Source organism: Oculina patagonica, chromosome 13 (assembly GCF_052425735.1).
Source record: "Oculina patagonica isolate OP01 chromosome 13, crgOcupat, whole genome shotgun sequence".
Classification (NCBI taxonomy): domain Eukaryota; kingdom Metazoa; phylum Cnidaria; class Anthozoa; order Scleractinia; family Oculinidae; genus Oculina; species Oculina patagonica.
This window is the reverse complement of record NC_135770.1, coordinates 38,139,947-38,152,645: the sequence shown is the minus strand read 5'-3', so window position 1 is coordinate 38,152,645 and position 12,699 is coordinate 38,139,947. Positions and strand designations below refer to the sequence as shown.

Below are 12,699 nucleotides of genomic sequence, written 5' to 3'. Positions count from 1 at the left end.
ACTGTTTAAAAAATACGGGAAGAAACCTGATATAATACAATGATTTGAACAAGTAAATTTGACGAAAATCATAATATCCTGCTATGATATTTATAGCTGAAATTAAACGCAGGAACAACATTCTTGGGTAAAAACTAATACAAAGACGACAAAAGAGTCTATTACTACACTTCAATGTCATTTCCTGAATATGCACAAAAATCACTTAACCAAGGAAGGGGAAAGCTATTCTTCACAAACCGCAGTTATTTGAAAAGACAATTACAAATTAATGGAAGAATATCTAAACGCTATGTTTGATTCATCAATTTGGAGTTTCACGGAACTAAAAAGTGTTGTAATAGGTGTTAAGTGGAAGGTGATGTTAACATTTAAGAATTGTTTGATGATATTATGATTTTTGTGAAGGAGGGCAAAGAGATGGGAGATAACTGGATCTAAAATAAAATGGAACAATAAAGATTATTATTATTCCCACACCAGAGCACTGTAGCCTGTTTGGAGGGGTGTATAACTGAAGCTTTTCCCAGTTAAAGGATCTTGTCTAATTTTTGTATTTCAATATTCGTGAAACATCAGTGTAATAGTAATGAAAACTGTCATTAAATACTACGCCATCCACTCTAGTGAAATATACAAACTTCCTTTGACTAATATCTCACAAAAAAAGAAAGATCTCTTAGAGATAAACTTGTGAGTGGGCAAACTTCAAACAGCACGTGCGGCAGTAACCGAAGGTGGTGTGGGTAGCAACGATATTTCCACTAAAAAGACTACGCAGTTTGCATAATGTACTTTGTTTCACTCCTTGTTTCTCGCTAGAGCCAGATATTTCCATAAACTAGAAGGCTTGGCAAGCAAGGTCAACCTTTGTATTATGTTTTAAAGATCGGCTAGAGTCCATTAGAACTAAACATATATGCACGGAAATATTAAATTTTCTTACTGATTGCCACACTTCGCTTAATTTTATAGGTCTGGGAATCTGGTGTAGGCAAATCAGGACCACAATATCACCAGCTTGATGATTTGCTTTATTCTCCTCACCTTACCAATTGACAATGTATTGACATCGTAAAGAGAATTCAGATGTGATTGCTTTTGGGATTTTAAAGACCTTTTTTTATGCCCAAAAAAAGGCCGGCTGCCAATTGTTTCGAGCATGCTAGAGCCGGTCTCGTACCAACGCGCGGGAAAATAATGAAATCATTGGCTAAGCTGTTCTCTAGATCCCATCGTTTCCTTCCGAAACCACTTGTTACAAAGAATACAAACACTGCAATGAAATACACTAGGAGGTGGATCCCAAATTAGTTCTTACACCAAACACATGCAAACCACGGCTCCGCTGACTGATATTATCATCCGATAAATGTCTGCATCAGTGATGAAACTCGACCGAGCGCCGCCAGTGATGACGATCTTATATTAGTTCCGCGGACGGAAACAAACCGAGTTCTTTTCACTTAGACGCCGACGCAGTACAGAAGTGCAGCAGTTTCCATGGAGACTAGAAAACCAATTTTACTTATCAGTGCTTGAAATCAGTAATAAAATTAAAGCATTGCCTCCTTTCCACCTCCGGTCCTCATTCATTCACGGAAGTGATGTCATTCGTCGTGCCGATATGCGAAACAAGTTGCGGTGATTGCGACCTCACGATTTCATCCCCGAGTGCACCATAGTATGAAACTTTTTCTGAATTATCCGTCACGTAAATTTTCATCGTTGCCCGCGGTCAAGGTTACGGCAGCAAGATAACAATACGGCTAGTGTAATATATCAATGCCCTATCTTATCAGCGTCCTAAAGTGAAGACAGAATCAACTGATTTATATTAGACTACAAACCGGAAATACTTAGCGCGATCCTACATCTCTTTGTGATGAAAATGTTACTTTTCTCCTAATGACGAAGCCGATATAACCACATCGTATCGACTACGGATGAGTTGAAGGACAAATAGACCACATAAGGAAAGTCCAAAGTGCTAAATTTACTAGCAATTAATTGATCTTCCACTCATCTGAAGAACCCTGAAATGAAAAGATGGAGGAGACCTTTACATTCAGAAAGCGTTAAATTATACGACCCGGAAAATTCGCCGTGAATTCATCAATATGCACTTACAAGACAGATTATTCTAGACGTCGCTTAGCAGAACACAGAATATTCCAGTAGTGACAGGTCACGCTAACACTAAAGGAACAAGTTTATCGCTAAAAACTAACATAACCAAGCAATGATTGCGGGGGAAGTTCCGTGGAAGCAAAATTTGAGCTTTTACGTCCTCCCTTTTGGCTTTAGCCGCTTTATCTCTAGCAATTAAGAATATTTAGTTAAAATATTCGCTAGCGTGACTCAAATGACCCGAAATGTTCTAGAACAATTTGGATATCTTGTATCGAAAAGTAAGTAACTTTGTAACAAGTAAACAAATTAGTAACTTCTGGAATAGTGTTTATAAGCTGGCTAAGATTAAATCGCTCTGGAGGGAATTAAAAGGGGCTTTCAGGGATAACTCTTATGTAAAAAACCTGCAAAAATTCTAGAAACAGCACTCTACTGTATATTAAAAGCTTCCACATTCGATAGAGTCATTCACTGAACCTCTGCATTTCCGTGTGGGCGTGCGCTCAAACCGCGAGCGTTTACTTCGTTTGGTGCAGTTTTCACGGCGTCCAGCTGGGAACACGTGCCTTACTACCGGACATCAGAAAGTTCCATAGTCAAGAAAACGTATTGGCCGAGTTTGCGTATAACCCAGACAATTTTGCGAGTTAATTTATTTTACAAAAAAGCAATATAATACTTCTACTGGAGATAGCTCTACTGGGTATTCGAGCCCAGATTCGCTCGTCTCTGTTATTTACGGATGGAACTGAAAAACTATGGAGGTCACCGTCGAGCAGTCAACACACAAAGAAACTAAAGAAAGTTCTACAGATCAGTTTACTGAGGTAAGTATAAACAAAGCAGAATTATTATTATTGAGGTCAGTGAACCGAGCTACTCAGTCTTCACTCAGCGCGCACGCGGATCAGTTCTACCGTTGACAACAGTTCTAAGGCGCAGAGCGAGCAGGTATATTAGGACCGTGATAGAACTCCAATTGTACAGGTAAATAATTATACACTATCGTGATTATTTTGGTTGCAATTCAGTTGTGCATCTGCAGCTTTAACTGACAAAAGGCATGGAATTTCTTGAAAATGTGCTGATGCGATTGTGGTAGGAGTCCCGCGTCCTGTGATGTTCAAAATATTGCATTTCAACCTTTCAGTCTCTCAAAATCATTCCCAGAACGTGTTTTAATATTTACTGACATTGAAAAAGTTTTATCTTATTAAATACAATTCCTTCTCTCTTAATTGCAAAATGACAACACTAGGATTGTTTTTAATTTAAAAAAATATTTGGAGTAGATTAATAGTGCCATATTGATGACTCAGGCGCCGGGAGCTGAGAGTCCTGGCTGAGAGTCATCAACAGAATGCTTCAATGGCAAATAAAAGCAGGCTATAATTTGTAACCATTATTTTCCCAAAAGAAACAATTATCAAAAGTTCTCTTGCGCCAGTAGAATTTTGTAGGCGATAAAGCTGCTCTATATATTATGTAACCCGGATGCTAAAGTTGCAACACGCTGCAACTATTTATGTCTAATGGCATTCGTTTAGAAATAGACACCTTTGTTTCCGACGTTGAACCCGGCGGTTAAAATGAATGGAGTTATCATTTAATAGATCTGTTTAAAAGATCTGATGCAAAACATGTGTTCATAGAAACAGGACCTTTAAGATAGCACATCGAGTGTATACTAATCAGTTCTGATATTTCATTCAATAAGCCCACGTTGATGCAAGACACACTTATCAAATACCCTACCATAGAGAAGTCTTTATAACGTTTTCGTCCCCAGCTCATTTTAAACTGTAAAAAACTAAAACTGTATAATAATGCGAAGTCTGCGCAGACTACACTCCAAGACGAATTTGCCTGTGCGACTGCGATGTATTCGCCAATGCTAAGGCCTACAAATGAGTGCTAGCCATCTGTATACCTCTATCAGTGGGTATTGAATTGGCACTCATTGCCTTTGACACTCTTTCTGTTTTCTTTCTTTTCTTTCAATCTGATTGTGTAGAAAAAACTTTAACGACAATGACTTGTTTAAGGTCTATTGTTGTCTGGTAACTAGAATTTGAAACCATATTGCAGTGTTATCAAAGGTTTGTCCCGAGATATCAATGGTATCAATTTAAGCCAAACGTTGAATTTGACTGCAACTAAGTAAGTGGTAAGCCTATAGGTAAAGCCAGTCCTCATTGCTGTTCGCCGAACCGCTGTAAGTACACACCGTAAAAGTAATGTATGCACCTGAAAGGCTTTTTCCCTACACTTTTTGCACTTTTCGTGTTTGCCAGTCGAGGTAGACTGTAGCTGAGTGAGTAGCAGCTACATGATTCTGGACACCTAACCTTTGCATGAGGATGCCTGTCAGTTAGAATAAATAGCTCGATCTGGTCAGATCTTGGTAATGTTCTAGATGTAAAAGTGCTGCCGCAGGCAAAACAAGACTTCTTTTTATCTATGATTCCGTAATGGAACAGGTTTAGTTTTGCCGGTTCTATTTCCTCAGCGGATGACATAAGAGCAGTGATCATAAAAAAAGTTATCTCGGTGTCAGGAAAGGAAACTGCTTGTCTGAGGGTGTCTGTAAATGTTTATTAGTAACCATTTGCACTAGCTGGATTAGCTTCTTGTTGTTGCTCACGAGTTAACGATTTGGCAGTTTAGTCCCGAGCGATATACTGAAAATTAACTTATGGTCAGGTGACAAGAACTGATATCAGTACGAGTTAACGGAGAGCTCAAAGACTGCAAAGATCTTTTTTCCTTTGTTGAATAGACTTACATTAAAAGCTAGAAGATGTATCTTTGAAATTTTGGAGATAATTCTGAAAGAATCCCTATTAGGAGGTTACAAGTTGAGCCTCTTAATGCCGGGCGAGTTGCAAACCAAGTACTTCATCCTCTCCTGTGCAACTGACCTAGATTGAACATAAAGTTCACTGCATCATTGTTAGTATTGTTTCACGGTATCTGCACCGAATCTGCAGATAGGCTGATAAGAATCGAATAATTCAGTGGAGCATTAGAGCTTGTGCTGAGCATGAATCATTGCATGAAATGAATTAAAGATAACTAAAGTATACAGTCATGTTTTACAGTCGAGAACTGAATCGTCAATTTTCAAAGTGATCCTCTTATGGAGGGATTGCGTATAAACAAGGATTAGGATGGCTTTAGATAAATATACAATGAATGTCTTCAAGTTTTAGGTGTTAATTCTATTATGGTACAGAGTTTGCCATAATACTGTCAGTACCACATATGTGCAGTGTTTATAAAAACAGAGAGCATGACATATAATGACTAAGACGTTCGGTGTGCCCTGTCCTTTCACTTAAAATCTGCAGCTGTATTGGTTACAAATGCAATGTCCACGCTGCCTCAGTGTGTATAACAAATACATTAATTGGCAGGAGACAAATACAGCACTAAAATCATCGAGCGATCGGTTGTGCAACCCGCCAAATGTTACTAAGCTCTTGACGGCGTTGATACAAGGCCAAGTTAGAGCTTGGAGCTTGGCAAAGCTGGTGTAACATCAAGCCTTTCTGTTTCGTGATGAAGTGTGGCAGGCATGTTGCGATCCAAACCTCCTAAAATTTCTTGATCTTGGCGAATATTTCTATACTGCAGAGGCGGGTGCGAACAAAATGAACACACGGTATATATATTGCTGATTTGATAAACTGAATGAAATCAAGAAGGAATTTAAACATTTTTATTTACTAATCGATTTTGCGAAGGTTTTGTGTTCATATTTATTAGGGTTTTACTGAATCACATTGCTGATACAAAACGTTTTTCCGCTGTTCCCGCCTTTCTTTAATGTTGTGCAATTGTGCGGGATATCTCTATGGATGATTCGCGGATTAGCTAAGGCGTTTATTACTCAGGCTTTTAAAAAAACCTCTTTAACTTAAACAGCTCTTGTGCATCTCATCAGGAGGGAATTATCTCACGGAAGACCTCAAAACTGCGTGGGCAATTTTCTTGTATTACAATTAGTGTTCATGGTGGTCAAAAAAATCTCAGAGAAGTTTGCGTCAGCACTTCAATTGAATAACGTGGCGTGGGCTGCTAACTAGCCGTTCATATATTGCCTGTCTAAACAAAACCACCACTCCAAGCAAATCCAGATAGAACAAAGAATATTATAGGTTTTATTACCGCAGCGATTCAGTATTATGTAATGCTTACGTAGTATCGACCAGACCTCTGAGTACTGACTTGTAAATTATTCAAATGCCATTAAATTCGCGTTTACCCCACGCTCACGTTCTAACCGACAAACGAAGGTGTAAAGTAACGCAGAACGGAAAAGGAGAAGTTTCATTTGAGGTCACAAACATGAAGCTATGTTTTTCCTTGAAAGAATTGAGCACGGAATGCAAATTTTTGTACGCTCCGCGGACCTGTGTTTATCGTGATGTTCCTTACAGCAAAACATTATTTCGTTGATTTCGCTGACGCTTAAAACAGAAGTGGCAAGGCTAAAACAAAGAAAAATCACCGTAATCTGTTAGATTAAACTTGCGTGTCATCGCACTATGTCGCTAAACAATGACTTCCTGTGTCCACAAAGAAAAAAGATACCCAAGGCTTTCATGTTCGCTAGGTCATTAATAAATATGAAGTATCCTTGTTGGGTCAGCTGTTCTTTTCGTCACCTTCTCTTACGTTTCCGTTGAATACACGATATCTCCTTACCCCACCCTAGAGAGTGTTAGTAGCCTGATTAAGGCCTTCGTCGATTTTTATTAGGTAGTGAAGAACAACTGTATAAGATACTTGCGTAATCTTTTCTATTACTGGAAAGCTATCCCGTTTCCCAGTCACATGCAGAAAAATGTTCCGAAACTCGGTTGAAACTCCATCCTAAGACACTTTACTGAACCGTGTTTATAACTTAAGCTTATCTAAATAAAAAGTCACAATTTGCCTTTAGAACATCTGGCTGATAAACTGGACAGACATATTTTTCATGTTCATTCATGGTCCAAACCCAAAACAAGATTCAAAGCCAGTGAAACCACAGTAACGTGACGACAACTACAATAATTATAATTAATTTCACTATTAGAGCGTCAGTAGTTATCAGTTGTACCGTACAAATCAAACTGTCAGCTAATCAGTTAAAATGAAACCAACATCTAAAGACGCGACTTTTAACAATGTTAACACTCTATTGGGTGTACATTTCGCCGATAAAACTTATTAAAAATTGAGGTTTAAAGCTGTTAAAATATCACAGACGTTTTCGATCTATTTAAACATCTCAGGTGATCTCTGTGATGATAAATAGATCAAACGTCAGTGATATTTTAGCTTTTAACCTCAATTTTTAGTACTCTATTGGGTGATTACATGTGCAAATCTCATATCGGTTAGCCTCAGTCGCAACTTTAATTTTGCACCGTAACGAGTAAGCGTACCCAGTATACCAGAGACTAATAAAATGGCGACTGAACTATCGGGAAATAACATGCACGATATTTCTATATCAGTAACCGTGTCAAAAGCTCGGTACTTCTCTCAAGGCAACAAGTATTAGCAAACGGTGATATTTTTGAGAACGGAAATTGTTTTAAGTGTAAGACTGCATTCCGTGACTGTGGGAAGAGATTGGAACTGAACCCACCTGCGTGAGGAACCACGAAAAATGCAAGATTTGACGGTGAAGTTCCGCCCGCTCGAGTACTGATAAATGATTAAAGGCTATTTCCGGACAATCTCGTGATAAATAAACAGACGGGAAACCAAGTGCTGCCAATTAAAAACTGATTCGCGTAAGTTCAACAAGAACTTCCGATTCTAATTCTCCAAACAGCAAACGAAGGAACTGCGACCTCATCACAGCCGTGGGCGGCAACCGAAATACATTTTGTTACTTAGCAACCTCGTATATTGACAGTTGACAGGAATTGTTACCTTGGTAGCAGTAGCAAATGTTATGAACCGCAAAATTATAGGAAAGCCTGCAATATGCAATATTGGTCTGTGCTCGCCCGAGGGCAAATAATTGCGACGCTCATCAGACACGATACTTGAGCTGTCACATTTCACATGAACTGTTTTCTTTTTTTCTTGGTTAGATCATTTCTACTAAAATACCTGTTGAAGTGGCGTAGCATGCTTCACATTTAAATAATCTAAGTAAATTTTTCTTTCAAAGACTGGAAATCGTTTCCGTGACTTCACGGTGTAACGCTCAGCAAGAGTCACCACAGACACATCAAATTAGCATTTAATTTGTAGGCGGTGTTGCGAAGTACTTTGGCTAAAATTATAGTTTCCTTTTCGAGAATTTAATTCACGTGTTGTAGGTTTTAGTCTTAACACGTGACGCATTTTACTGCACATGTTTTCAAGCTTTTCCCGCCATTTGTTGCGCGAGCCAATGGCATTATTGTATCGGTTTTGGAGATGAAACTATCATTTTGCTGTAATTAGCGAGAGTTCTTGAGAGAGAATGGAGAGAGCAGAAAGAGTTTTGTCGCGAACTTACGTTAACAAAATTAAAAAAAGCTTCCCTGGTTATCGATTCACATCCCCAAGTCCCCAACAGATGAGTGGTAGTTACATAATCGCAGTCAGACGCGCCATATATCTGGCAAATAAAACCTCGTGGCTTATCAGACCTTATCAGTAGCGCGTAAGCAAGTTACGTAACCGCAATAAACTTAATTGTGACACACTGATTTTGATGACAGTTCACTGGCTTGTGTATTTAGCTTGTGCCATTCACAATCCGTAACAAAGTGTTTCTAGAACACAATCTGACAGAAAAAATTATTTGACCAGTGAAAAAGGAGAGAGGAACGAGAACCTTCTTGGCCTCTCCCGATATATTTTTAAAATTCAGTAGGTCTGGGAAAAACAGTAAGACACAGCAAGCAAAGTAACTATTTTTAACACAGCTATGTATAGTCTGTGTAACTAGTGGCGCGTAACCTGAGTGACTAAGAGTCGAAATGTCTGATGCAAAGAGGACTTCTTCTGCTAGAAATGCTTCGGTTACTGCAGCAAGCATTTTTGCACAGGTAAGTTTAATCAGTGAGCTGAATGTTTAATTATTTGTAAGTTTTGTAAAACGCTTCCGGGGCAAGATGATGGAGTCGATCGTGATTCGACGTTAACGATGACTTGATCCTGTGCGATGTTGCGGATTCGCATCCAGCATGTTCGTTGGTTTTAGCTCAATATCCCAGCTGACTAGATTTTTTTCATTGTCAATCTTCCGGGTTTCGAGGAGACGAAAAAGTATACTGCATCGCAAAGTTAAGTATTTATTAGGGGTATATGTACAACTTTGTAATATTGTAGGCTTGCTTACCTCGCCTTCATCAACCATCTGAATGTATTGCAGAAGTTTACAAGTAACTCGAAAACACATTGTGTCGCCCTTGCCAATAGCAAGTGGGTGAGAGGGTTATCCACTGATATAGACGCAACGGTTGTTTAGTTTTTTCACAATGCGACAAAAATCCCCAGCCTTATGTACCAACTGTCAGTTGTTATGTCATAGCATTTCGTTTCATTCGGTGGTACGGTAGCTATAGAAACCAGTGAGTTAGCGCTTCTAGGTCCTCGTCTAGCTCCCTTCGCTCTTCTCAACACACACTCCAAAATAAGCTTATCGTTCAGTTTATCCAACTGCGTCCATTCTTACCACAGAAGATCAGCTGTAATCTTGGGTTGAAAACATGGCGACATGTATGCATGACGCGCGAAGGTACTCATTCCCACTGAGGATAATAAACTGAACACGCGAATCGTTTAAGTAGACTATCAAAGGATCAGAAGGGAGCCGGGAATATTGTCCTTTTTATATAATAAACACTTGTTTATCGATTAGCATGTACCGAACTGTTGAATGGAAGTAACTCTGTTGAAGATTGAGAACCAAGTTTAAATATTGAATACCTAAAATTAATTTTTTTCCAAGATCAACCATATGCGAATGGAATTCCTTGCCTCCCGAGATTGTTAACTCTAGATCATTACAAAGTTTAAGAACCAATTTAGCAAATTATTTTAAATAAGTTAATATGTAAAGCGAAAAAAAATAGGACTTAATGTGATTCTTCTTAAATTTTACAATTCATATTTTTATTTTTCATTTTACATTTTTTATTTTCTCTTTTATTTAGTTTCACATTTAAATAATTTTAGAAAAGTTGGTGTGATGTCACACGACTTACCGACAAATTAATGTAGATTTAGATGTAAAAGTTTGTTTTTGATCGAGAACCAAGTTGGGTTGCAACTTCTGGAAAAAATTAACGGCTGCAATACAGCTCTGAGTCAACCCATTGTTCCAACTTGCATTTGAGCTCACACGTTTTCGCTTCACAAACTTTCATTAGAAGTATTCCATATACGTTATACCATTTCTCCTCGTAATTCACGCCCAGTGGCTCATATAAAACGCGAAAACAAGTTAGTTTTTTGTCATATTGATGTCAGTCTGGGTTCAGTATACCAGTCACAATCTGGAACTTAAGTAGTGTTTTTAGCAGCAACAAAGGCTGAAGCTACACAAACTTGTTTCACCTTCTGAAAACAGCATTTTTTTAGTAAATTAACAGAGAAAAAACAAATAGAAAGAATCCGCCAACCAAGGCAAATGTTTTTTTTTAAAATAACTGATTAAGAGCTACAATCTTAGACAAAAGTAGTTGACACAGTCTTATCATTGACGATTTTGTGATAATTTTAATCACATGTTTTTATATTAAGCTTCAGTTTAACAAAATACCTCCTTTCCCCGCTCCAATGTTGTATGGTTGCAGCAAAGGACACCCAGCAACAAACTACAACATTGATATGAGGGGAGGGGATGGGAAGTAGCGGGAATGGGGCGAAAGTTATTGCATTGCAATAAAAGAAGGAAAAAATGTCAATGTGTCAACACTTTTGTCACTTATTGTAGACATTGTAGTGTAGTGTAACTTTCCTGATTGAGAGAAGCTGTTTGCGAAGAGTGTCATGTCTGCTGCAGAGAAGACGTCTTTTGCTGGGATAATGCTTTGGCTAGTACAGCAAGTATTTTTGCAATGGCGAATTTAAATTGAGCTGAGTTGTTTCCGCACTATTATCCCGTATTAACTTTGCTATACTAGAATTGTCACAGTTTATTTGTGGAGTTTAGGAAGAAGGTGAAGGTATTTTGAGTTATAAAAACTTTAGGAATTAGGGAATTGATGCCAACTTCTGTTTGTTAGTTCAGTACGTTAAGAGCTCTTCATGGAAACATGGAACTTAAATACATGGAACAAACACAGCTAAATTAGTGATAGAAATAAGTATGAAGGTTGTTGTCTGTGTCATGATAAAATCGCACTTGCAGTTAATATAATTATAATTGCACAATTGCTACAATGTTATTGCAAAAAAATACATGTTGCACAAATAAAGATATTATGAATGCTCATAATCGACGATAACTTCAAAGGTTAAACAGTTTTGGAGGGATATTTAGTCAGAGAAAGGTTCCTGCAGGTTGTAAATCAGTGTGCCTCCTGCTTCCAGCATCACTTTTCCCAGTAATACGGTCCGTACTAACCTGCGATCAGGGAGGGTCTCCCAGGGGTTTTGGGGAACAAGGGAACATTGGCAAAATATCGAAGGGAACAAGGGAACATTTGCCAATTTTTGGGAACAAGGGAACAAAATTCGAAAAATTACAATACGAAAATATTTCGAAAATGTGTGGGAACATGGGAACATAAGGCAATATTGGAAGGGAACAAGGGAACAAGGACCCCCCCTGGGAGACCCTCATCAGGCGTTCTTTTTTTCTTTTTTTGAAAGGGAGGGAGGGCATGATCTCAGGTTAAGTCCGTACATAACTGATTTATGGAGGCAGTTAAAATACGTATTTTCCCGAATGAACCTTATTTGGTATGCCAAGGTCATTGTTATTTTGATTGTTTAATACCAGTTGAAGTGAGAAGACAAATATACGCGATTTCAGAAAACCGGAAGTAGTGAATGATTTGCTTGATTGTTCTAAGAGTAAATAACCATGGTTATTTAATAGACCCCTCCTCTCCTAAACAATGCTTTTCTGCTGGCTTTGTGGTTTGTACGGAATGAACACCTGCAAGCAAGCGTTTCCAGGGTAACGGGCCATGCATGTGGATTCCATCAACTACTATTATTTAAAACCGTAATATAAAATAATTTCAGTGTTAAATGTGTGTTAAGCTCTGAATGGTTTCAGATCATTAGCTGCCGTGTCGATATGTGCTTTAATTTTCGTGTGCTAGACAAGCCTGAGGCTAAAACATGTCAACAATACGTTCTAGAGATCATTATTACAGTTTCCTAGACTTCACACTTCCGAAAAACAATCCACAAATTACCCAAACGCTAAACAGTTGTCTTTTCTGTTACAATCAACTAAGAGTTCGCAAGGTTTGAAGGAAAGACAAAACTCGACAATACAAGGAGACGACAAACATAAAATTGATCAAGATTCATGGGCCGTGAAATTATGAAATTATGGCGTTAATATTAGCTTTGCGTGTTTTCATATCACATTATACTGACTAAATCATG

At 38.2% G+C, this 12,699-nt stretch overlaps 1 protein-coding gene across 3 annotated transcripts in view; it reads left to right on the top strand.

Annotated features, from left to right (window-relative positions):
• The first annotated feature begins 2,726 nt into the window (after positions 1–2,726).
• LOC144635289 (doublesex- and mab-3-related transcription factor A2-like) overlaps positions 2,727–12,699 on the top strand; it is a 30,520-nt gene continuing 20,547 nt past the window's right edge. The window contains exon 1 of one of the 3 annotated variants that reach the window (XM_078494392.1): positions 2,727–2,960. In XM_078494392.1, the coding sequence (XP_078350518.1) occupies positions 2,892–2,960 (69 nt within the window). In that variant the 5' untranslated portion in view covers positions 2,727–2,891. Of the gene's footprint in view, positions 2,961–3,022; positions 3,121–8,902; positions 9,177–12,699 lie in introns of those variants that run through there. The other 2 variants (XM_078494398.1, XM_078494393.1) reach the window with 2 other exon arrangements.